General features: G+C 38.3%; 1 protein-coding gene across 1 annotated transcript in view; it reads right to left on the reverse strand.

Moving 5' to 3' along the window:
• Positions 1-23,585, reverse strand: part of LOC124717004 (centrosomal protein of 164 kDa) — a 630,067-nt gene that overhangs the window by 118,783 nt on the left and 487,699 nt on the right. The window contains exons 15-16 of the mRNA XM_047243631.1: positions 18,276-18,498; positions 281-409 (exon numbers count right to left, since the gene is read on the reverse strand). Coding sequence (XP_047099587.1) covers positions 281-409; positions 18,276-18,498 — 352 coding nt within the window. The remainder of the gene's footprint in view (positions 1-280; positions 410-18,275; positions 18,499-23,585) is intronic.

Genomic DNA, 23,585 nt, shown 5'->3' on the forward strand with positions numbered 1-23,585 from the left:
CTTCTGGCACTGATATCCATGCAATTTGCCATTCATATGAATGAGTGCTGGATCTCTGAGACACTCAGAGGAGCACAATTATTTGTTTTTACAAAATTACCATCGTCTCACATGGTGAACCTTTTACAGTAAGGCTGGTGGCACTATTAGTTTCAATTAGAGGTATTAGTGTGTGCTGTGTGAGGCAACTAAATGTAGATATCCTTATTTTTTAGGCTAAATAAAAGGACAGTATGTCACAAAATCTGGTGGGCACAGGATGCAATGACTGGCGGCTCACCTCGTGCTGGAACTGCGCCTTGATCCTCTCGAGGGCCGCCTCCTGCTCTGCACGCAGCTTGTCCAAGGCTTCCCTGTGCTCCTCCGACAACTGCTCTGGCCGCACTTCATTCTCCAGGTCAGCTAACTCCTGCGTGGTCACAATAACGAGTACGTTTTATGCGGATTACAAATTCCTTGACACTGGCAGTTGGCTTACCTTACAAAAAAGATAAAATAATATGCCTTCTTTCTCAAACAACAATGAATCACCTCTTACATCACACAAGTACTAGGGCTTACCGTGAGACAAGAAATAAAATAGCCATAAATACCACTGAGGCTAGGAAAACTGATTTCATCTAAATGGACTAAATTACGCATGATAATGCAACACTTATAGTTCAACTCAAAATTAAATGAATTTCACATCACCAAGTTGCAAGGTTTTTTTTTATTTTTATTTATTTATTTATTTTATTTTATTTTTTATTTTTTTATTTATTTTTTATTTTTTTATGGATTCTTAGTTACACTTTTCGAAAACAACCTGTCATAATCTCTACATTTACATATATACTCCAGCAGCCATCTTACAGTGTGTAACAGAAGGCACCTCTGGTACCACTGATAATTCCTTCTTTCACTGTCCCATTTGCGAATGGTGCATGGTAGGAACAACTGTCTATAATCTACTGCATCAGCCTTAATTTTTCCGATTTCCTTGGCACAATCATTTTGCAAGATATTAACTAATCCTGCAAAGCCTGAGGTGAGAACATTGTTCTTCTAAATACTGATAATGTTTTTTTAAGAAATGCCTTATGAACCTACTGATGTATTTTAATCAAAAACTTTGTGTTCTGCCTTGTGTCATGGGGGAAGCCTCGTCAGAGAGGTCCACTGTACGAGCGTCTAGGGAAGCGATTCCAGTGGTGGCTTCCCATTGCCTTCCACTGATGATGATGAAATGATAATGAGGACAGCACAACACTCAGTCCCAGAGCAGAGAAAATGTCCGACCTAGCCGGTAATTGAACCCAGGCCCCCTGGCGTGGTATTTTAATTGAAACAGGTCAAAATACCTCACTTCTGGCAATTAGTTTTACTTAAAACATTCTTCTTGTGTAATTCCTCTTCTATCAAAAGGCTAGGCCTTGTCTCTGCAGCCACAGCTTCCTCTCCCTAGCAGTTCTCTTCATCTCCGTGTATGAAGAATACCTCATCTCACTGATCATGTTTTTTAAATAGGATGGTCCTGCTCATCGCTTCAGTTGTTCCATATGATCTTGCCTTCAAAAATATGTTGTAGTAGAATATCATATATGATTAAGTGTCCAACATGTTTTGCTTTGCACTGGCCTACAACTTTCAGCAGTTCTTTCTTCTTTCGTATTTTTTGTAGAACCATCTCATTCGTTTTTCTGTCGGTCCAGCTAGTTCTTGTAATTATCCTCCAGAACCACATTTCTGCTACTTTGCTAATGTCCAGGTTTCATATACATATGTAAAGACACATCACACAAAGGTCTTAACAAATCTTTTCTTAGTGTTGAAACTAATGTGCTTGTTCAGTAGAAGGTTCTTGTTATTTTGGAGTGGGCTCTTGACCACTGTTATTCTTCTCTTCATTTCCTTGAGGCATCTTGAATTGAATTGAATTGAATTGAATCTACTGTATTGTGCCACAATGGTACCAAGATAGTGAAATGTGGTTACATTCTTGAACTGCTCGCTACCTATTTATAGTTCCGTACCTCAATCAGTAAAAACAAAACCCATCTAGGATCACTTTGTTGTCCATCCATCTGTCTGTCTGTCTGTCTGTTCATTAAGAACCATTGGTCTCAAGAATAGGTACACAAATCAAATTGAAATTTATGTCAGTTATTGAGGTCTAGGGGCCCTTGTTAGTGAAAAAAATTAAGCTTCCAAGTCAATGCAATCAAAAGATACAGCTATTTATTTCACATATTTTGAAACTCACGAACTCAATCTTCAAAACCTATAGTGTACTTCTCATTGACTTAGAATCACTAAATTTGGTAGAAGCATAGTTTCACAGTACCAGTAAAGAAAAAAATCCAGAAATTGTTCATTTGTAATTATATCACACAAAAAAACGGGTTTTGCCTTTTTTTCATCTGTCTGTCTGTCAAGACACCTTTTTCTTGGGAACAGCTAGTTGCATCAACTCCAAATCTCTGTCACACACTAAGATCTACTGTCCCTTGGGAGTGTAGAAGGTCTAAGGTCTTAAGGCAATGCAATCAAAAGATATGCTCATTTATTTCACAAACTTTGATACTCGTAAACTCAATCAGTAAAACCTGTAGAATCATGAAATTTGGCAAGAAGCAAGGTTCCACAGTGCAAGTAAAGGAAAAAATTCGAAAATTATTAATATGTTATAATATCACACGAAAAATTTTGTCAAGTACTATCCATCTGTCTGTCTGCCTGTTAAAACTCATTTTCCTTGTGAAAGGTTAGAGGTATCAAATTGTAATTTATGTGGCATACTAAAGTCAATGGTCTCTTGGTGGTTTAAAAAATTTAATACTCTATGTCAATATTTTGATACAAACTCACTTATGAAAAGCTACAGGATACTTCCCATTGACATTGTATTATCGAATTTAGCAAGAAGCAAGGTTTCACAGTACAAGTAAAGGAAAAGAATCAAGAAATTGTTCAACTGTAATTGTTATTGTTTGGTCTTCAGTCCAAAGACTGGTTTCATGCAGCCCTCCATGCTACTCTACCCTGTTCAAGCCGCTTCATCTCTGTGTAACTACTGCAACCTACATCCTTCTGAATCTGCTTACTGTGCTTACCTCTTGGCCTCCCTCTATGATTTTTTGACCCATACTTCCCTCCAATAAATTGGTGAGCCCTTAATGTCTCAGAATGTATCCTATCAATTGATCCCTTCTTCTTATCAGGCTGTGCCATAAATTTTTTTTATCCCCAGTTCCATTTAGTACTTCCTCATTACTTGCATGATCTACCTGTCTAGTCTTCAGCATTCTTCTGTAGCAGGACAATTCAAAAGCTTCAATTCTCTTTTTGTCTAAACTGTTTCTCATCCATGTTTCACTTCCATACATGGTTACGCTCCAGATAAATATCTTCAGAAAGAACTTCCTAACATTAAAGTCTATATTTGATGCTAACAAATTTCTCTTCTTCAGAAATGCTTTTCTTTCCATTGCCAGTCTACATTTTATATCCTCTCTGTTTTGGCCATCATCAGTTATTTTGCTGCCCACACAGCAAAACTCATCTATTACTGCAAGTGTCTTGTTTCCTAATCTGATTTACTCACAATCATCTGATTTGATTCAACTACACGCCATTATCCTTGTTTTGCTTTTGTTGATACTCATCTTATATCTGCCTTTAAAAACAATGTCCATTCCATCAACTGCTTTTTGAAGTCCTTTGCTGTCTCTGACACAATTGCAATACCATCATCAAACAACCTCAAAGTTTTTATTTCTTCATCTTGAACTTCAGTTCCTACTCCAAAGTTTTCTTTGGTTTCCTTTACTGCTTCCTCAAAGTTCAAACTGAATAACATCAGGGATAGGCTCTAACCCTGCCTCACTTCCTTCTCAATCACTGTTTTCCTTTAGTGCCCCTCAACTCTTACGACTGCTGTCTGGTTCCTGAGCATGTTATACCCTTTATAGCATGTTATAGCCTTTCGCTCCCTGTGCTTTTTCCCTGCTACCTTCAGAATTTCAAAGAGAGTATGCCAGTCAAAGCTGTCAAATGCTTTCTCTAGTCTACAAATGCTATAAATGTAGGTTTGCTTTTTTTTTTAAATGTATCTTCTATGAAAAGTTGTATGATCAGTACTGCCTCATGTGTTCCTACACTCCTCCAGAATTCAAACTGATCTTCCTCAAGGTTGGCTTCTACCAATGTCTCCATTCTTCTGTAAATATTTCATTTTAGTATTTTTCAACCATGACTTATTAAACTGATATTTCGGTAATTTTCACATCTGTCAGCAATTGCCTTCTTTGGAACTGGAATTATCAAATCCTTCTTAAAATCAAGGTATTTCGCATTTCATTCATGTTGCACACCAGATGGAAGAGTTTTGTTATGGTTTGCTCTTCAAGGGCTATCAGTAATTCTGACAGAATGTTGTCTACTGCCAGGGTCTTGTTTTGACTTAGGTTTTTCAGTGCTCTGTCAAATTCGTCTTGCAGTATCACATTTTGCTCTCATCTTCATGTCTTTATCTACATCCTCTTCCATTTCTATAATATTGCCTTCATGTTTATCTCCCTTGTACAGACCCTCTATAAACACCTTCAAGCTTTCGTTTCCCTTCTTTGCTTAGGGCTTGTTTTCCATCTGAGTTCTTGATATTTATACAGCTACTTCTTTTTTCTCCAAAGGCCTCTTTAACTTTCCTTTCGGTGGTATCTTTCACCTGTTCTTGTCGACTATTGCCTAACGCTCCTTCTAAAACACTCAACAATCTCTCATTCTTCCAACTTATCCAGGACCCATCTCTTTAATTTCCTATCTTTTTGCAATTTGTTTGGCTTTACTCTACAGTTCATAACCAATAAATAGTGATCAGAGTCCACATCTGCCACTGGAATCTTCTGTGGCTCCAGATTTCTTCCACGTATACAACTTTCTTTTACGAGTCTTAAACCAAGTGTTAGCAATAATTAAATTATTCTCCATGCAAAATTCTACCAGGTGGCTTTCTCTTTCATTCGTTTCCCCCAACCAATATTCACCTACTAATTTTCCTTCTCTTCCTTTTTCTACAATGGAATTCCAGTCCCCCATTGCAATTAAATTTGTCACCCTTAACCATCTCAATAATTTCTTTTATCTCATCATACATTTCTTCCATCTCTTCATCATCTGCAGAGCTAGATGGCATCTAAACTTGTATTAGTATGGTAGGTTTTGGCTTTATTAAACCTACTCCTGCATTACCCCTACTTGATTTCATATCTAGAACCCTATGTTCTGGAAGTAAAATACTCCTCCATTCGGATCTCCAGGCAGAGACTACTCAGGAGGATGTCATTATCAGGAGAAACAAAACTGTGATTCTACAGATCAGAGCACGGAACATGAGATCCCTTAATCATTGCAGGTAGGCTAGAAAACTTAAAAGGGAAATTGGTAGGTTAAAGTTAGATATAGTGGAAATTAGTGAAGTTCGATGACAAGAGGAACAGGACTTTTGGTCTGGTGAATATACAGTTATAAATACAAAATCAAATAGGGGTAATGTAGGAGTATGTTTAATAATGAATAAAAAATAGGGACATGGATAAACTACTACGAACAGCATAGTGAATGCATAATTGTAGCCAAGATAGACAAAAAGCCCGCGCCTACCACAGTAGTAAAAAATTATTTAGATAGTTACGGGAGATGAAGATTTAATAGTAATGGGGGACTGGAATTCGATAGTAGGAAAAGGAAGAGAAGAAAAAGTAGTATGTGAATGTGGACTGGGAATAAGGAATGAAAGAGGAAGCTGCCTGGTAGAATTTTGCACAGAGCATGACTTAATCACAGCTAACACTTGGTTTAAGAATCATGAAAGGAGGCTGTACATGTGGAACAGGCCTGGAGACACTGGAAGATCTCAGATTGATTATTTAATGGTAAGACAGTGATTTGGGAACCAAATTTTAAATTGTAAGACATTTCCAGGGGCAGATGTGGACTCTGACCACAATTTATTGGTTATGAACTGTAGATTAAAACTGAAGAAACTGCAAAAAGATATGAATCTAGGAGATGAGACCTGGATAAGCTGAAAGAACCAAAGGTTGGAGGGACAAAATAATTTAACTGAATAGGTAAAAAATCTACTCACCAAGTGGCAGCAGAACACGCACATAAAAGACAGTTGTCATTGGTAAGCTTTCGGAACCAGTGGCTCCTTCTTCAGGCAGAAGTGTTGAGGAGAAGGAAGAGGGGTGAAGGAAAACGACTTGAAAGATCCACGAAAAGGATGAGATTTCAGGAAAGTCACCTAGAATCGCAGGTCAGGTTGGACTTATTACACGGGATGAGAAGGAAAGGTAGTAGAGAGTTTCATAGGGAGTGTTAAGGAATGATTGACAAGAACAGGGAAAAGGAATACAGTAGAAGAAGAATGGGTAGCTCTGAGAGATGAAATAGTGAAGGCAGCAGAGGATAGAGTAGGTAAAAAGACAACGGCTAGCAGAAATTCTTGGGCAACACAAGAGATATTGAAATTAATTGATGAAAGGAGAAAATGTATAAAAACATTAAATGAAGCAGGTGAAAAGGAATACAAAAGTCTCAAAAATAAGATCAACAGGAAGCGCAAAATGGCTAAGCAGGAATGGCTAGAGGGCAAATGTAAGGATGTAGAAGCATATATCATTAGGGGTAAGATAGATGACACCTACTGGACAATTAGAGATACCTTTGGACAAAAGAGAAGCACCAGTATAAATATCAAGAGCTCAGAGGGAAAACCAGCCCCAAGCAAAGAAAGGAAAGCAGAAAGGTGGAAGCAGTCTATAGAGGGTCTATACAATGGTGGTGTACTTGAGGGCAGTTCCAAAGAAAGCAAGTGCTGACAGGTGTGAGAATTACTGAAGTATCAGTTTAATAAGTCTCAGTTGCACAATGCTAACACAAATTCTACACAGATGAATGAAAAAACTGATACAAGGTGACCTTGGGGAAGATCAGTTTGGATTCTGTAGAAATGTAGGGACACGCAGGGCAACACTGACCCTATAACTTATCTTAGAAGAGAGGTTAAAGTACGATAACCCTACATTTATAGCATTTGTAGACTTAGAGAATGCATTTGACAATGTTGACCGGAATGCTCTCTTTTGAATTCTGAAAGTGGCAGGGGAGAAATACTGGGAGCAAAAGGCTATTTATAATCTGTACAGAAACCAGTCAAAGGGCACAAAAGGGAAGCAGCGGGAGTTTCCACCCCCTCTGTTCTATCATTTCCTCCTCATTCTTGTCACCTCACCCTGTTTGTGTGCCTCCCTCTGCCAATGCACCAGCCCATGTTTCGCCTTCATCATTCGTCTCCTTTTTCGTTCCCTGTTCCATCTCTCCCCCTCCGCACCTCCCTGCCAAACAGCATGCTGTTGCTGTGCCTTTTGGCAGTCTAGTCCCTGTACACTCCACTATATAGTGCTCTTCTCTTCCCTCACCCTTAGCTGCTATCCCTTGGGGCTTTGGCTGAAAGCTAATGTGTAAGTGTCTTCTCATTGCACCTGTGTGCAACTCAACAGGTTATCTTTACAGTGAGTAGCACGCTATCTTTTTCCATATATTGTTGATATTCCAACTTGGAGTTTCCACTTTTCTATTTAATAACATTAATTAATAAAGCATTTTCTTGTAAATCACTAAAAACTGTGAAGTGAGGCATTCTTGCTAATGTTTGAGATTATAAATACCCAGACATGAGCTGGGAGGAGTTAGTTGTGACTCAGTTGCAGTTAGTGGTAGTTCATTGTGGTCAAAGTTATATTTAGGGTCAGTCAAGACCACATACTATGTTGAAAACCTATGCAGATTGTACCATGCAGGAATATTATCAGAATTTAATGAGAACTGTGTAAAATGTAATGATAATGGCAGGTGAACAAAATTACGTACTGAACTTTCAACTGTGCACTTATATGTAAAAGGGCTGTGAAATATTGTGTTATGATTAACATCTGGCATCATCAAAGAATTATATATTTTTTGGGATGAACTGCTCATAAATAAAAACATCTTATGTTTGTTTTATAATAACTATACCAACAACTCCATATTTCTGTCCACTTCCACTATTGGGAATTATGCATTCACAGTTTGCAGAGGCCAACAAAGGGAGAAGTTTGACATGGTAAGAAACACACACTATATAAATGAAAACATTTCAAATACTGCATAGTTTGGGATATTGAAACCATGCTCAAGTGCAGAGTAGACCCATTAAATGTACATATTGGGATTACAATCCAACCACCCACACTCTGCTTCTAAAATTGTGGACTTAGACAAGTAAGCTGATTGCAACCCAAGTATGTGCGTTAACAAGTTATACTATGCTTTAGGGAATGGCTTCAACAGCCAAAACTGGATAACAGTAAACAATATAAAATAAAAGGATGGTTTAAATGTAACAATAATAGCCAGTGCAGCAAACTGATATTGTTCAATAGGCCTGAAAATTAGTCCCTGAGGAAATGCTGGTCTCTGTTAGGTAGCTCAGCAAAGCATCATTTTGTTGACATTATGTACAATGATTTTCATTATTGTTTTTGGTCTATGGAGTTTTCCACCATATCAAGCTATATGGATGTTGAAAATAAAAATAAAGGGTCACACACTTCCTGTCGTTTAAGCAACAAAATATGATAAGTATTTCACTATCACAAATGTTTATGGAAGGTTGCTATAAACTTTCAATATGCCAAATCAAACCATTAAGTGTATTTTGCTACTTAAGCGGAGGGCTGACACATCCCAGAACATTATGTTTCCAACAACATACTTGTCTTCATCCACCTGACTTAACTTTTAAGCACAAAACTCTGTATGAGTCACTTTATCTATATTTTAATTCTTGCATTGTTGTATATCAGTATGGTGGTGAAGTGTCAGAGTATGTATCCAAAGGCTTGTGGTTCAGTTCTCAGTCAGTCCTGAAATATGTATCTGTAGCTTACCATGTGTTTCATCTATTGCAATGAGTAGTTAATGTAAAAATACCAAGTTGCAGAGTCCAATTAAACTGTAGGCCCCTTGGTAACTGGCTTGGTAAGACAGGTGGAAGGACACAAGAAGGCAAGAGTGCTTAAGGTAAAGGAAGCAACAAAATGTTGGCATGTGGTACCTCACACAACCTTCATGAGTCAGTGTTCTAGATGGTTGTGCCCAGCTTCGTTTGTTACATGTTTTATAAAATTGATGATGATGGGTATCTAGGAGCAATGTGTGTGCATATACTTTTGTTTCAGACTCAGAAAAACCTCTGCAGAAACACATAACATATTAAAATGAGCATTTGCAGCAACAGTTTTCTTCACAGTCAAACTTATGACTGTTTTGAACTTTTTCAAGATGGCAGAATGCCATTCGATGATGATTCCCATTTAGGACTGCTGTTGACCAGCATTACTCCTGAAAAATGTCTCTGCTGTTCAGAATAAGGTGCTGGAAGATTGTAGGCAGATACCCAAGACATAGGATATACCATGGGGTTATGCTGTGGGACATGTCAGAGTATTTTGTCTGACAATCTGAGCACTTGATGGATTGCCCCAACATCTGTCCTGCGAAATCTCAGTGACAAGCAGTATCAGATGCAAGTCTCCAGAGAAATTCATGAAAGCCTTAAAAGTGAACCAGGCTTTCTTTTGAAGCAGTTGTTGCAATAAAAAGAGTCCGTCATCACACTATCTCAAGAAAGCCTGGCAAGTGAAGAGTAATGTGAAATTGGTTCTCATCTGTTTCTTCGACATGGGAGTAACTGTCCAGAACAAGGTTATCCCTCCTTGCCACTGCATAAATGCATTGTTCTATCATGATGTCCAGAGGCAGTTGAGAGAGAATGTAAGAAGAAAACATCCAGAAAAGTGGTGCCCAGGTGACTGGTTCCTCCATTGTATCAATGCAAGGACATGGTTATTTGTTGTTCTCTTCTTTTCTTCAAGCACTCTTTCATCTGTTCACTTTACTTTTCTTCCTGTATTCTGACCACTTTGTACTCTCACCTTGGTATCCTTCCATATTTCATACTTTTTCCCTAAACACTTATCTGTCAGTTGTTTCTTCAGCTTTGATATTATTCTTTCTAAATCCTTTTTTACTTCTTGGACCCATCTTCTTGTTTACTTCTCATCCCACAAATATTTGAACATCTTTTTGCTGAATCTACTGTCCTGCATTTGATGTAAATGTCCAAAAAATATGTCTTCTTCATCTCATTACTTCTGATACTTTTTATGTGTTTCAATAAATTTCATCATTACTAGACTGCAGTTTTTTTAGGTCATAAAAATCCATTGTAGGCACCTAAAATAGGCTCTTTCAGTACCTCATGTAGGCTATATAAAATCTAAAATAGGCCCTAAAAAGTGTTATGCAGAAAAACTAAACATAATGTAAAATACACAGTGTCAACATATGAGCAGACTATTATTCATTAAAAACAATGGAAATGAAAATATGCTCTGTAGCACAACACAGCAAACATTGTGTCACTTTAATATTCAAACTAATCCCAAACTTTTTTAGTTTTTCCAAGATAAAATCTGACATGAAAAGCGCACAGCCATATGTTTACATATGTGTAATATGTAATTCAATAAATATCAGATAAACCAGTGGTTTCAAAAATTTAGACCATAGTTGGCTTCACAGTAAATTTGTCAGTCAGTATTAATTTATACGCCAAAAAAGAATCTTCTACATGAACAGACGTGATGGGCATGCTTCCCTCTCGGTACATGTTGGACAGGAATGCTGCAATCAGGGAAGCTGGATTTTCCACTAAGTATGTGTGCTGCTGCACACAAGTCCTTTGGCCAGTGTTCTTATGCAAAAACCTTTTGCATTTTTGCCCATACTTTTTCTACCACTTCACCTGGGACTTTATTAATTTCTTTTTAACTTCCTCTAGTAGTGATGTTATAGATAGGTCTCCCTGAGCCTTCTATTTTGGAAATGATTCTTGCCATAAATGTGTAGTTGGCTCCCATTGGAATGAGGGATCTTTAATTGTTTTGCTGAAGTTGCATAGACAACATGCTCAGATAGATTTTAAATTATCTCCTGGACTGCTGAGAGATACATGCTGTAGTATTCCGTTGCTGCTAACCAAGTGCTCCAGTGGGTAACAACAGGTTCACATGGCAAGGACACAACTAGAAGTTGTTCTTTGAATGCCTGTATCCATGATGATGCCTGAACAAAAACTTACTTTACTGTGGAGATCAGTTTATTTACTTTAGGGAATTCTAACCTTACTTGTTCTGCTATACCACTGATACCATGTGCTATACATGTTACATTCAGCACCAAAGAGTAGAATACTTTAAGCAATATGAACACTCCAGCTTACAAGCAGTGCCATCTGTAAAGGGCAGAAGCATCTTGTTTTCATTCATGATATTTGGATATAGCACCTTCAGCCCGTTGTTGACAAAGTGTGCAGTTGTTTGTTGGTTAGTCTCAGGGAACTGTTTCAACAGAAATCCATATGCAAGAGTCCCCAATATCTTCTAGGATTCGGTGCAGTTTATCAGTGTAAGATGAATCCACATAATTTTTTTACAGTATTGACTCTACAGGAACAGACTGGTGGCAGTACTTCTCAAGAAAACTTTCAAATTAGGATTTTCTAGTTTTTGAAAAGGGGTGTTTGTTGGCACAATAGCATGACAAGTCACTGCAGAATTGGTTCTTTTTGGTGGATTCATCAGATGTCTTCGTTAAAAGCACTTACTTCAATTTTGACGTTCATTTAAAATTTGCCTTATGTAACGCTCCACCTAAATGCTGGGTTAAGTGGGACTTTTTATCACTTGAAACCTAATACAAGAAATACACAACATGCTATATAGAAGTGAGTATGAAAAGTATTTGATACTGTTAAGAGATGCCAATACCTAATTTTAGCAAAACAAAATTTAGAAAACATACAATACAGTTTAGCAGTTTTAGTTTTCAAGCTATCCGCTCACTGAATGGAGTTTTGTTACAACTCTGAATTAAAAAAATCAAAACTCAGTGCATCATTTTAAAAACATTTATGCTTTGTCCTGTAGGTATGACATTTTCATGTGGCTTACTTTTCCTTCATATGAAAATTGAACTCAGCAACTTAAAAATTATAATAAGAGTGAACAGTTGATCCGTAGTGTCTCTTAGCATAGTTTTAAACAATATTTAGAATATAACTTGCTTCACAAATCCTCTGGTGTCGAAAGATGTGAGAAGAAATTCACAATTCCTAAATTGCAGGAAAAACTAAAAGAATAAAAATATAACTAACCTCTTTGTGGCATGTTTGCTAGACTGTAATTTTCCCATCTGTCATATAGTGTGGAAACTTTAGTAGCCACAGTCCTGGATGACTAGACTTTGTACTAGCTGTTTTCGGCATTTTCTTCCATTGAACTATTCACACTTTTAAACTAGAAATGATTTTGAACAGTAAATATGTTACACTTATATGTCCATCATTAGCTTTGTTTGACAGGTGGATAACAATAATTCGACAATGGCCTTGCTTTCCTGCAATGAGAGTCCATGTATAACTAAAGAGAGATTTATTTATTTTTTCTTTTTTTAAAGCCAATTCAAGGCCATTGAATATCTTTCTTTGTGGAAACAGGTGGTTGCTAAGAATTATATGAGCTACAGATTTTGACATTAATATTCTTCAAATATCGAATTCTGAACTTTTGAAAATGCAAGAATTGTATGTTATGTTAAGGAAATAGGTACCTCTTAGGATTTTAGAGCAAAAATAGACAATAATGTCAATACAGGCTGATTTAGGTGCTATAAAATTAACGGTTTTGAGTTTAATTGGTCATGAAAGGCATAAGTACAAGTTTATTTGCAATGAGGAACTCAGGAAAAATATAGGTTTAGCCATAAAGTCCATGGTCTAACCATTATCAGCAATTTCCCACCTTCCACCTTTTTCATGGGTCTAATATTTTCCTAATGAGTTGCCCTTCTAGTATCTCTAATTTATCTAAATTATAATGTAATGCTGCTGGCTCCCGTCAGATCACTGAAGTTAAGTGCTGTCGGGCTGGGCTAGCACTTGGATGGGTGAGTATCAGGCCTGCCAAGTGCTGTCGGCAAGCGGGGTGCACTCAGTCCTTGTGAGGCAAACTGAGGAGCTACTTCACTCAGAAATAGTGACTCCGGTCTCATAAACTGACATACGACTGGGAGAGTGGTGTGCTGACCACATGCCCCTCCATATCTGCATCCAGTGATGCCTATGGGCTGAGGGTGACACGGCGGCTGGTCGGTACTGTTGGGCCTTCCAAAGCCTGTTTGGACGGAGATAATGTACTGCTAGACATTCACTTCTGTATAGACATTCTGGCTTCACTACTGTACTGTAATGCCAGATTTTTGAATTTTTAGATAGGCCTTTTCTGCTGTAAGAAGGTTAGGTTACACAATATGGCCTTCCCATTTTATGTATCTTTTTCTATCTCGCAGCTTTTTCCAAAGTTTTTCTTGCGTTATCTCCCCAAGATATTTAAATTTTTAACCTTTTCAATTTAGCCAATATCTGCCTTCAGAAATTTTGGCACCTTTTTATTGTTTGAAAAATTATGGTTTTCTCCGTAGAAACTCTTAAGCTGGTCCTACTGGCAATTTCTTCTAAAACATTAATTTCTGTTACAGCAGATGTCTCATTTTCAGAGAGTATTGCTAAGTCATTTGCAAATGTGAGATAATTTATTCCAACATCTTTGTTTCTTCTTTCCAACCTTGTTGGTGAAATGATACAATCATTTGGTTTTCCATTCCAAATTTTCGCTATTTTTTAAGAAAATAATTTCAAAAAGTGATGTTGGGCCATCACCTTGCCATATGCCTGTATTTATTTTGAAGCGTTGACATATTTCGCCCATAAATTTCACGTAAGGTACTGTGTCTGCTAAGTGTTTCACAAATTATATTTGCTAATGTAGACTTAAGCAAATTGTCAGATTATTTTGTCTGTGTTTTATCTGTCAATAGAATTAACACCTGTTTTGAAAACAACAAACATAATTAAAGTGTCTTTTGAATTCAGTAATCTGTGTTGAATGATTGACTTTAGATTAGATATTTGTTCAGAACATGGTCTGCCCTTCCTAAAACCACCTTGATATTTACCTAAATGACTGTCCATATTGTTTCTCTCCTGTCTAATAAAATCTTGGAAAATATTTTATACACAACTGGTAGCAACAAAATTCCACTGTAGTTGTTAACGTCATGTTTATTGCCTCTCTTGTCAAGTGGATATATCAAGGCTACCTTCCACTCTCTTAGGAATTTTTTGTTTTCCATGTTTTCTCGAAGATTAATTTTAGCTCTTTTTTTATTTCTGGTTGAGACTGTTTCAGAAGTTCTGCTGTAATAGTGTTCTCCACTATCTTCATAGGATGTACTGCAGGGAAATCCCTGCAGTACATCCTACATTCCCATAACCCTCCTCGCCTCAACCTTCGTTAGTCACTGTTCTCACCCATCCAGCCCCCTCCCTGTTCTCATACCAGCACTACACAGGTGCCATTTCACTGCCACACCCAGTCTTTTAATTTCTTTTTATTGCTCTCCTTTCCACTAATTACCCCCTCCCCACCTTCTCTCCTGCCCTCCGTCTAAACTGCAGCACTTCACTGTCCACCACCCCCACCATACTATCCCTCTCCCTCCCCGCCCCAGCCTCTTCCATACCCCCACCCAGTCGCCACTCCCATCATGCACTGGTGCTGCTGCTCACAGTGTGGTTTCAGTTGTCTGAGGCTGCAGATGTGTGTGCAGGTTGCATTTGCATGAGTTTGTGTGTGCGTGTGCGTGTGTTTATGTGTGTCTATTGCTGACAAAGGCCTTACTGGCTGAAAGCTATAATTGTGTGAATCTTTTTGTTGTGGCTATTGCGACTCAGCATCTCCACTACATGGTGAGTGGCAACTTTCCTTCTCTAATATTGTCTCATTATCTTAAACAGACGACTCCGCTTATACTCTTTGGACTTGTGAGGCTTGCTTCCTTAAATTGTCTCAGCTTTTCTTACAGTGGCCACATGGCAATAACCTGGCTGCACGTATGTGAGTGAATCTGGGCTCATATTGTAAAATGACAGTTGCTCAGCTGTTTAGAATTATCACTTCATTGATATTTGTTTCTGTGGCATACATGGGTAAACAATGGTGTAATAAATTTCCTTTTACAACAGATTTATTGGTTAATAATGGTTAAACCTGACATGCTGAAGGGCTTTGGCCAGAAATTGAATTTAGTTTTGGTAGTCGCAACAAATCTTTTAAAAAATATGAAATATTTGATACATTTTCTAAAAACTTTAAATAACAGCTGTGCAAATTATCACAATAAATATTCACTAAATTGTGAAGTAGTGGGAGTGTCTCTGAAGCACCCTGTATCAAAATTCTGCTTCATTAGTGGGAAAAATTTTCAGTGTGTGTACAGTTCCAAAACAAAAACTACTTCATGTTTCCCACTCAGAGATCAAAGCTCTACACCTATACTTCACAATATGTGGCCACGAATAACAGTACAATACTAAAATGCCAGCCAAAGCAAAACCTACAACAGGCTGGCAGTTTCGATTCATCAAAAGTCATGAGATTTCCAGGTGAAAATTCTAAATTTTTCTCAATCATTTTTGACTGTGTGTAAGAACAAGTTTTACTTTAGTAGTTTTTAAGGATGCAAATAAAATATTTTGAGTTGCCATGTAGTATATTAGAATGTGGTCACTCAAATGTAATATAAGTCGAGTACAATATCAACATTTCAAACGGACATTCTTTACAGTACAACGATCACTGACTTTAAGTATGGCACTGCGAGAAAGTTGACAAAGTACTATATTCTCTATCAAAATTAGTATAAAAAGAATGAAAGCCTCAATATTCAATGCTGATATACAATATTCATATTCAATTACGGATCCATATACATAATTTTTTGTACAATTAAAAAAAACTGGGTTCTATGTGGAATGATGAGCTCACAGCTACATGAAAAATTTTCACAAAAATATTACTTTCTGGACACTCACAGTTGTTAAGTGGGAGACAGACCTGGAGCTTGAGAAGCCATGAAGGGTAATAAAGTTTGCCAACATCTGCAAGTATGCTGAAAGTGGCTGCAATCAACCAACAAATATTACAATCAAATGCACTTCTTAAACATTTTCTTACATGACTCCACACGCTATTGTTTTTGATACAGAACCTTACAGTGTTTGTGCCAAAATGAATCAGAGCATTTATTTCCACCAATAAACTGTTCAGCTCCCCCTAGAGTCTCTAAGAATTCCTTGAGTATTCCCCATTTTCAAGACAAGTTGCAAACATGTACACACCATTACTATCATTGTACAGAAGTACTCCTACTTGATAATAGTTAGTTATCTGCATTTTCCATGGTTTATAATTGTGACCTCTCACTATGGTATGGAACAAATTATTGTATTATAATACATACTCTCAGCAGAAAATATGGCAAAACACTGACCATTTAGATGATTCATTAAGGGTTTCTCTTTCATTTTACATGCATATACAGTTTTAAGCTTAATTATTTCAATGACTCTCTCCTCTCTCTCCTAAACACACACACACACACACACACACACACACACACACACACACACACACACACACGCACACAATAGTACTAGACATAAGGGATGATAGACCTATTCTGAAACACACAATTTGTGCTGGGCATTATAAGTTAAGAATTTTCAACATTAAGTAAAGCATAGTTCAATTATTTGATCTCTTCTACCTCTAGATTTATGTACATATTCCACAAACAGCTGTGAAGTGCATAGCAGAGGGTACTTAGTGTGGTAAACACATTAGAGTTTCTTTCCATATGGAGCACAGGCAGAATGGCTGTTAAGTCCTTTGTGCATGCTGTAATTAGTCTAATCCTGTTTTCATGATTCCTATGGGAGAGTTACATGTGAGATAAAGAATAGATCTAGACTCTCAACTTACTGCTAGTGCTCAAAACTTAAGAAGGATTTTGTGGGATTAATGGAATCTGCCAGTTTTGGCTTTTCAATATTTCTGTGTTGCTTTCCTGATAGGCAAACAAACTTGTAGGATTTTGCCTTGTCCTTTTTTGTATACACTCGGTATCCCCTGTTAATCCCATCTGGTAGGGGTCGCCCACACTTCAGCAGTATTATACGATGGGTTACATATAAGCAAAATAATTGTGTTTTCCCAGTTTTCTAAGATATTCCACAAACAAATTGAAGTCTCAAAACTGCTTTATCTATGACTGAGCATATGTGGTAATTCTTCTTCATATCCCTACAAACTGTTACACTCAGATATTTATATGAGTTGACCAACTGCAGTTGTGACTTGTTGATGTTGTAGTCACAGGATATTACATTTTTTTGCTTTGTGAAGTGCAAAATTTTATATTTTTGAACATTCACATTAAGTTGGCATTCTTTCCACAACTGTTAATCTTATCAAGATATGGATGGATATTTGTGCATCATTTTTCAGATAATGCTTCATTATACATAGCTACTTGCAAAGAATCAGAGTTTACTATAACATTACCTATGAGTTTACTAATATACAACATGAGCAGCAATGGTTCCAACACACTTTACTGGGACGTATCTTAATATATTTCTTTTCTGTCAAAGACTCCTTCTGAGATTATAGGTCCATCCTCTCTGTATCATGAAATCCTCAGTCCAGTCACAAATTTCCCTCAGTACCGCATAGAATCATACTTTTGATAACAAGTGTAGAGCAGTATCAAGTCAAATACTTTTCGGAAACTGAGGAATCCTGCATTCACCTGATTGCCTCAATCAGTGTCTTTCAGGATGTCATGTGAGAGAAGTGCAAGTTGGGTTTTACACGATCGCTGTTTTCAGAATCTGGGTCGGTCGGCACAGAGGAGGTCATTCTGATCGGATACCTCACAGTGTTTGAGCTCATAGTATGTTCTAGGGTTTTTACAGCTGCAAATGAGATTGGATGATAGTTCTATGGAACACTTCTGTTACTCTTATTGCAGATGGATGTGCCCTTGCTTTCTTCCAATCACTGGGCATGTTTATTGTTCAAAGGATCTATAGTATATTAAGAAGTACTGTAAAGTAACTTAGCAGGCAGTTTTTCAGTACATTCATAACAAGCCTCGTGTTCTGTAAGTCAGTGACTTTGATATGTACACAGTGAGGTGACAAAGTGGTGCCAGCCACCTACCTTCCTGTGCTTGGCCAGGAGGGCCTCCCTCTCGGCGATCGCAGCGTCCACCTGTCGCTGCAGCTCCGCCTGCTTGGCAGCCAGCCGTGCGCGCGCCTCCCGCAGCTGCGCCTCATCCTCCGCCTCTATCCTCGCCATCTCCTCAGCGCGTGCCCGTTGCGATGCCTCCAGCCGTGCCCTGCAGTCTGCTTCTAGCTGCTGCAGCCTCACTTCGCACTCTGCCCTAAAGTTCAGTAACAGTATTTATTAATTTATGAATTTATTTCTGTCTTCAAAATATAAGCAGGCATCATCATTGAGTGAATACTGTAACTTTTATAATATATGAGCAATATGTAATGATCAAGATGATGATGATGATAATGAACAATCATAGTGCACACACACACACACACACACACACGTGCATATGCGGGGTATGCTAAAAAGTAATGCCACTTTTTTATGCGAAAAATAATGAATAAAACAAATGTTATGAACATTGTATCTCTTTATTCTTAATGTCTACATACTTCTTCTCAACATAGTCACCCTGGTGACGATCACATTTCTCCCAATGAGAGGCCAGTTTGTTGATACCGTCACTGTAGAATGTTCGACTTTATTGACAGAGCCACCACCTCACCTCTGTTCGCACCACTTCATCACTATCATAATAAACCTCTCAAAGGTGTTCTTTAAGTTTTGGAAGCAGATGAAAATAGGGTGGGGCAAATGTGAGTGTACGGAGGATGATCGACGACAGTGAACCCGAGGCATCGGATTGCTGCAGATGTTGCAGTGCTCGTGTCTGGCTTGGCATTGTCATGCTGAAGGACAGAGTACTCCAGGTGTGGACAAACCATTCGATTTTGTACTTTCAGTTTTCTGAGGGACTTGCAAGTGTTTATGGTGGTGCCTTGAACATCCCAGAACACTACAAGCATGACTTTGCCAGCTGATGGCACCATCTTGAACTGTTTTAGCATTGGTAATCCTTTGTAGCAGAATTCCATTGGCACTCTCTTGTTTTTAGGGTTGCAATCTTCTCTGTTTCATAGCAGGAGTAAGCATTTGAGGCAGCTACCATGCACACAGTTTTCTGCGATTAACGGCCTGTACACACTCTTGTGACCTTCCATACTTACCTGACAGCTGTGTTTGTTTTATCTGTTGATTTTCTCATATAAGTAAATCAACCCAATACCAATAAGTCTCACCAGCTGCCATACACTATCACAAGAAGAGTGAGAACTAATAGAGGACAATTAGCAAAGCCGGCCGGAGTGGCCGTGCGGTTCTAGGCGCTACAGTCTGGAGCCGAGCGACTGCTACGGTCGCAGGTTCGAATCCTGCCTCGGGCATGGATGTGTGTGATGTCCTTAGGTTAGTTAGGTTTAATTAGTTCTAAGTTCTAGGGAACTGATGACCTCAGAAGTTAAAGTCGCGTAGTGCTCAGAGCCAGCCACAATTAGCAAATGAGATGGAAGGGAGTAAACAAAAATAGAAAGGGGTGAGAAGAGCAGGGACAGTTTACAATGTGACAGAGATACTAGTTCCCTGTTGAACTGAAAGAAAGTAGCTGATATATGTGGAGAGGGAGACTATGCCAATGATAAAAGATAAAGGTTTATCTCCTCTCGAATGTAGAGTGGTTTTGAATAATACACAGGTCACAGCATAATCTGCTCCACAGTCATTTAGTTAAAATGGAGAAGGAAGTAGAGAAAGATTTAGTGTTATGCAAAGGTACAGCCAAGATGCTGGATGTATCTAATCAGGTATAGCAGTAATGCAATGATCATAGGTATCTGATATTTGATGTGAAGAGGTGTTGAGGACACCATTCACAATGAAGTAAACAGAGAATGTAAAAATTATGTCACTTTTCTGGTCACATCCAACCTAAACAAGCATAGGTAGGACTCGTACATTGAAAACCAAATGTGACAAACATATCTTCCAAAAAAGCTCATAGCTAGCTCAGTTTCATGGAATTTTCACTACCCGGGGTGTGATGAACTACATCACAGTAGTAAAGTTTTGAAAGCAGTAAAATCTGGACTAATCTTTGTCTAATTTGATCAAACAATGGAAACTGCACGTGGGAATATCAACACTGTAGGAAAAGACACATTGCTACTTACCATAAAGAAGACATGTCAAGATGTCAATTACATTATCTCGGGCCAGAATGCATTTTACTTGTGTGTGTGAATGGTATGTGCTTCTCTTCTGCTGATGAAGGCTGTGGCTGAAAGCTTTATGTCAGTGTCTTTTAATTGTGCCTGTCTGCAACTTGACTCTACGCTTATACCAAGACTTTTTACTGTTTCTATGATACAGTAATTGGATACCATCAGGTAATGGAGAAACTATTTCACAAAAATGTCTGCTTATCTGCTTTCAGTGTTATATTACAATGACCTGTGACTTCTTAGGGTTTAGCATAACAAGACAGAGAGCACTGCCATTGAAAAGCAGTATATCACACGCAGTCCACATATGAGAACTTTGTGAAACAACATGGATATAATAAAGGTAAGTCCCTGATAGAATATAAATAATGGAAGGAGTAAAGGCAGAAACTCAACATATACCCCAGCAGATGAGTCACTGATAGGCACATAAGCAAGGCTGCAAACATTGATAGCTTTAGAATGAATCCTTCTTCACCGCTGTTGGGCACATATACTCACAAACATACGGATATATGTACGGACATACATACACACCTGCTCGGCTACCTTGTCCAGGCCCAATCATCAGCAGTCCCTGCATTTTAATATCTCTCACACTAAAACTCACTCCCATGTAGTCTGACCATTCAAAGACAGAGCATCTGTCGTGATGATAATTTCCTCACCCAGCATACCGACTGTCTGACAGAAACCTTTTCAGACACCATATAGCAGAGATGCTGAGTCACAGGTAGGCACAACAAAAAGATTTTCACACTTAAAGCCTTCGGCAAATGGCCTTTGTCAACAACAGACACACATACACACACACACATACTCACACAAACGCAACTGACACACATGACTGCAATCTCGGTTGCCTGAGACTGCAGTCGTGTGTCTATTGTTGACAAAGGCCAATGGCCGAAAGCTTTAAGTGTGAAAATCTTTTTGTTGTGCCTATCTGCGACCAGCATCTCCACTATACGGCGAGTGTCAACTTTCCTTCTCATAATATTATTACATTCCATCCTGGATTTTCCACTGTTTGAAACCTTTTCAGACATGCACTATCCCACAAACCTAGACCACAGACAGATATCCCACACCCCTAATCCATCCACTAGCTCCTGAAACCAGCTGCATTACCTGATACCACCCTGGACAGGAATAAATTAGCTGTATTATTCACAAGGGCTTATTGTTACAACTGGAAATGAGCAGCAGTCTACACATAATCCTTTTCACCCCTCTGAAAGTGGTATTCTGCTGTACACCTAATCCACGCAATATCCTTGTCTGTCCTTCAGCCACACTCACTCCGTGCCCCTTGTCTTTGTGGAAGACCTAGCTACAATATCTGTCCAATGCACCCAAACAGCACATCCTAATTCAGTCGCATCACAGGCTTATCTTATCCCATAACAGGCACCAGTGAAAGCAGTCAGCTCTCCTGCAATGTTTGCACAGCATTTTATGTAGGCACAATCACTAACCAGCAGTCCACTCGAGCAAATGGCCACAACCAAACTGTGGCAGAGTGTGGAGCTGATCACCAAATGGTGGAACAGGTGCTGAGCATTATCTGCTCCATTTCAATGGCTGCATCACAACTTGTATCACCTAGACCCTTCCAGACAACACCAGCTTCTTCAAATTGTGTAGGCAGGAGCGGTCCTCACAACACAACCTTCGATCCTGTATTCGCCCTGACCTCAATCTCTGCTGACCCCTGCCCCACATCCACCTCTTTGCCTACCCCAGGACCCTGACCTACCCACCCTCCACTCATACCTTCTTCTCCCATTTGGACCAGAATGTGAAGCATTGCTTGCTTTGATTTTTTTCCTTATATTTACCAACACCAACTCAATAAGAACAGAAAACAGCTTATCGTTACTGGAAACTATGGAATATACCAAACTGTATTGGCAGTTTCAACAGAATGCACACCACAGTAAATCTCCTGCTAAATCTGGATCAATATTTTATAATTATAATCAATAGTCTTGTTAATTGTTTCAGATGCAAATGGACTATTTTTATCAGTTGACATTGGAGAATATGTCTGAAACAATGATGGGAGACTATTAAAAGAATGTTCTTTTGGTAAAGCATTGTTGGGAGGCTGCTTCCCCTCCAGAACCCACACCTTTGCTGGAAGAAGACTGCAAATTTTCTTATTATGTTGTCACTGATGAAGCCTTTCCTCTCACAAAACACATAATGAGCATATATTCTCACAGACAATTAAATAATGGAAAGCATACATTTTGTGGATTATCTCAAGGTCTGTACAATGTCCTTTTGGTACATTAGTGAGAAAGGAAACAAAGGTATTGGCTACTTCAATAAATTCTGATATACTTCAAGCTATTTGTTTGTTTCATAGCTTTGTGTGGATTTACAATGGCTTACATTTTATCTCATCTGTGCAGTAGCATGTAGACCACCCTGCTGATAACTCACATCAAAATCCAGAAAACCAACAGTGACCTACAAACAATGTCATGGAGTTCAGAAATCAGTTTTGCAGTTCCTTTCTTAGCCCAAGTGGAGTATTGTCGATTCAGAAAAAAATAGCTATGTAGCTACATGCTGAAATGATCTGATTTTATAGGAGATTCAAATCAATAAAGAGATTTTCCTACCCGGCTCACAAAAGGACAAACAGAAATGGAGAAAGATTAATAGAACTATGCAAGGGTCATAACTTAAAATTAACGTCTACAAATTTCAAAAAACCTCCTAAGAAACAGAAAACATGGAAATCACCAAACACAAGTATTGGAGAGTTCCAGATAGATCACATAGCCATCACACACTATAATCAAAAAGAAATAATGAATGTGAGAGTTCAGAAAGGGGCAAACATTGTAACTGACCACTACTTATCGACAATCAAATTAAATTTCATGCCACAAAGAAAGAAACAAATACAAAACAGGAAAACTCAAAAGATAGACGCAAACATCTTGAAAGAGAAAAGAGAATAATTCTGGCAAAACATAGTTATATGTTCGGATAAATGGGAAGATATAACAGAAGGAATGATAAGGTCTGCTCAAGAAGTCGCAAAAATGAAAAAGAGAAAGAAACACGAATGGTGGGATGAGATATGTGAGGAAGCAATAGAACAAAGGATGAAGGC

This window comes from Schistocerca piceifrons, chromosome 9 (assembly GCF_021461385.2).
Source record: "Schistocerca piceifrons isolate TAMUIC-IGC-003096 chromosome 9, iqSchPice1.1, whole genome shotgun sequence".
Classification (NCBI taxonomy): domain Eukaryota; kingdom Metazoa; phylum Arthropoda; class Insecta; order Orthoptera; family Acrididae; genus Schistocerca; species Schistocerca piceifrons.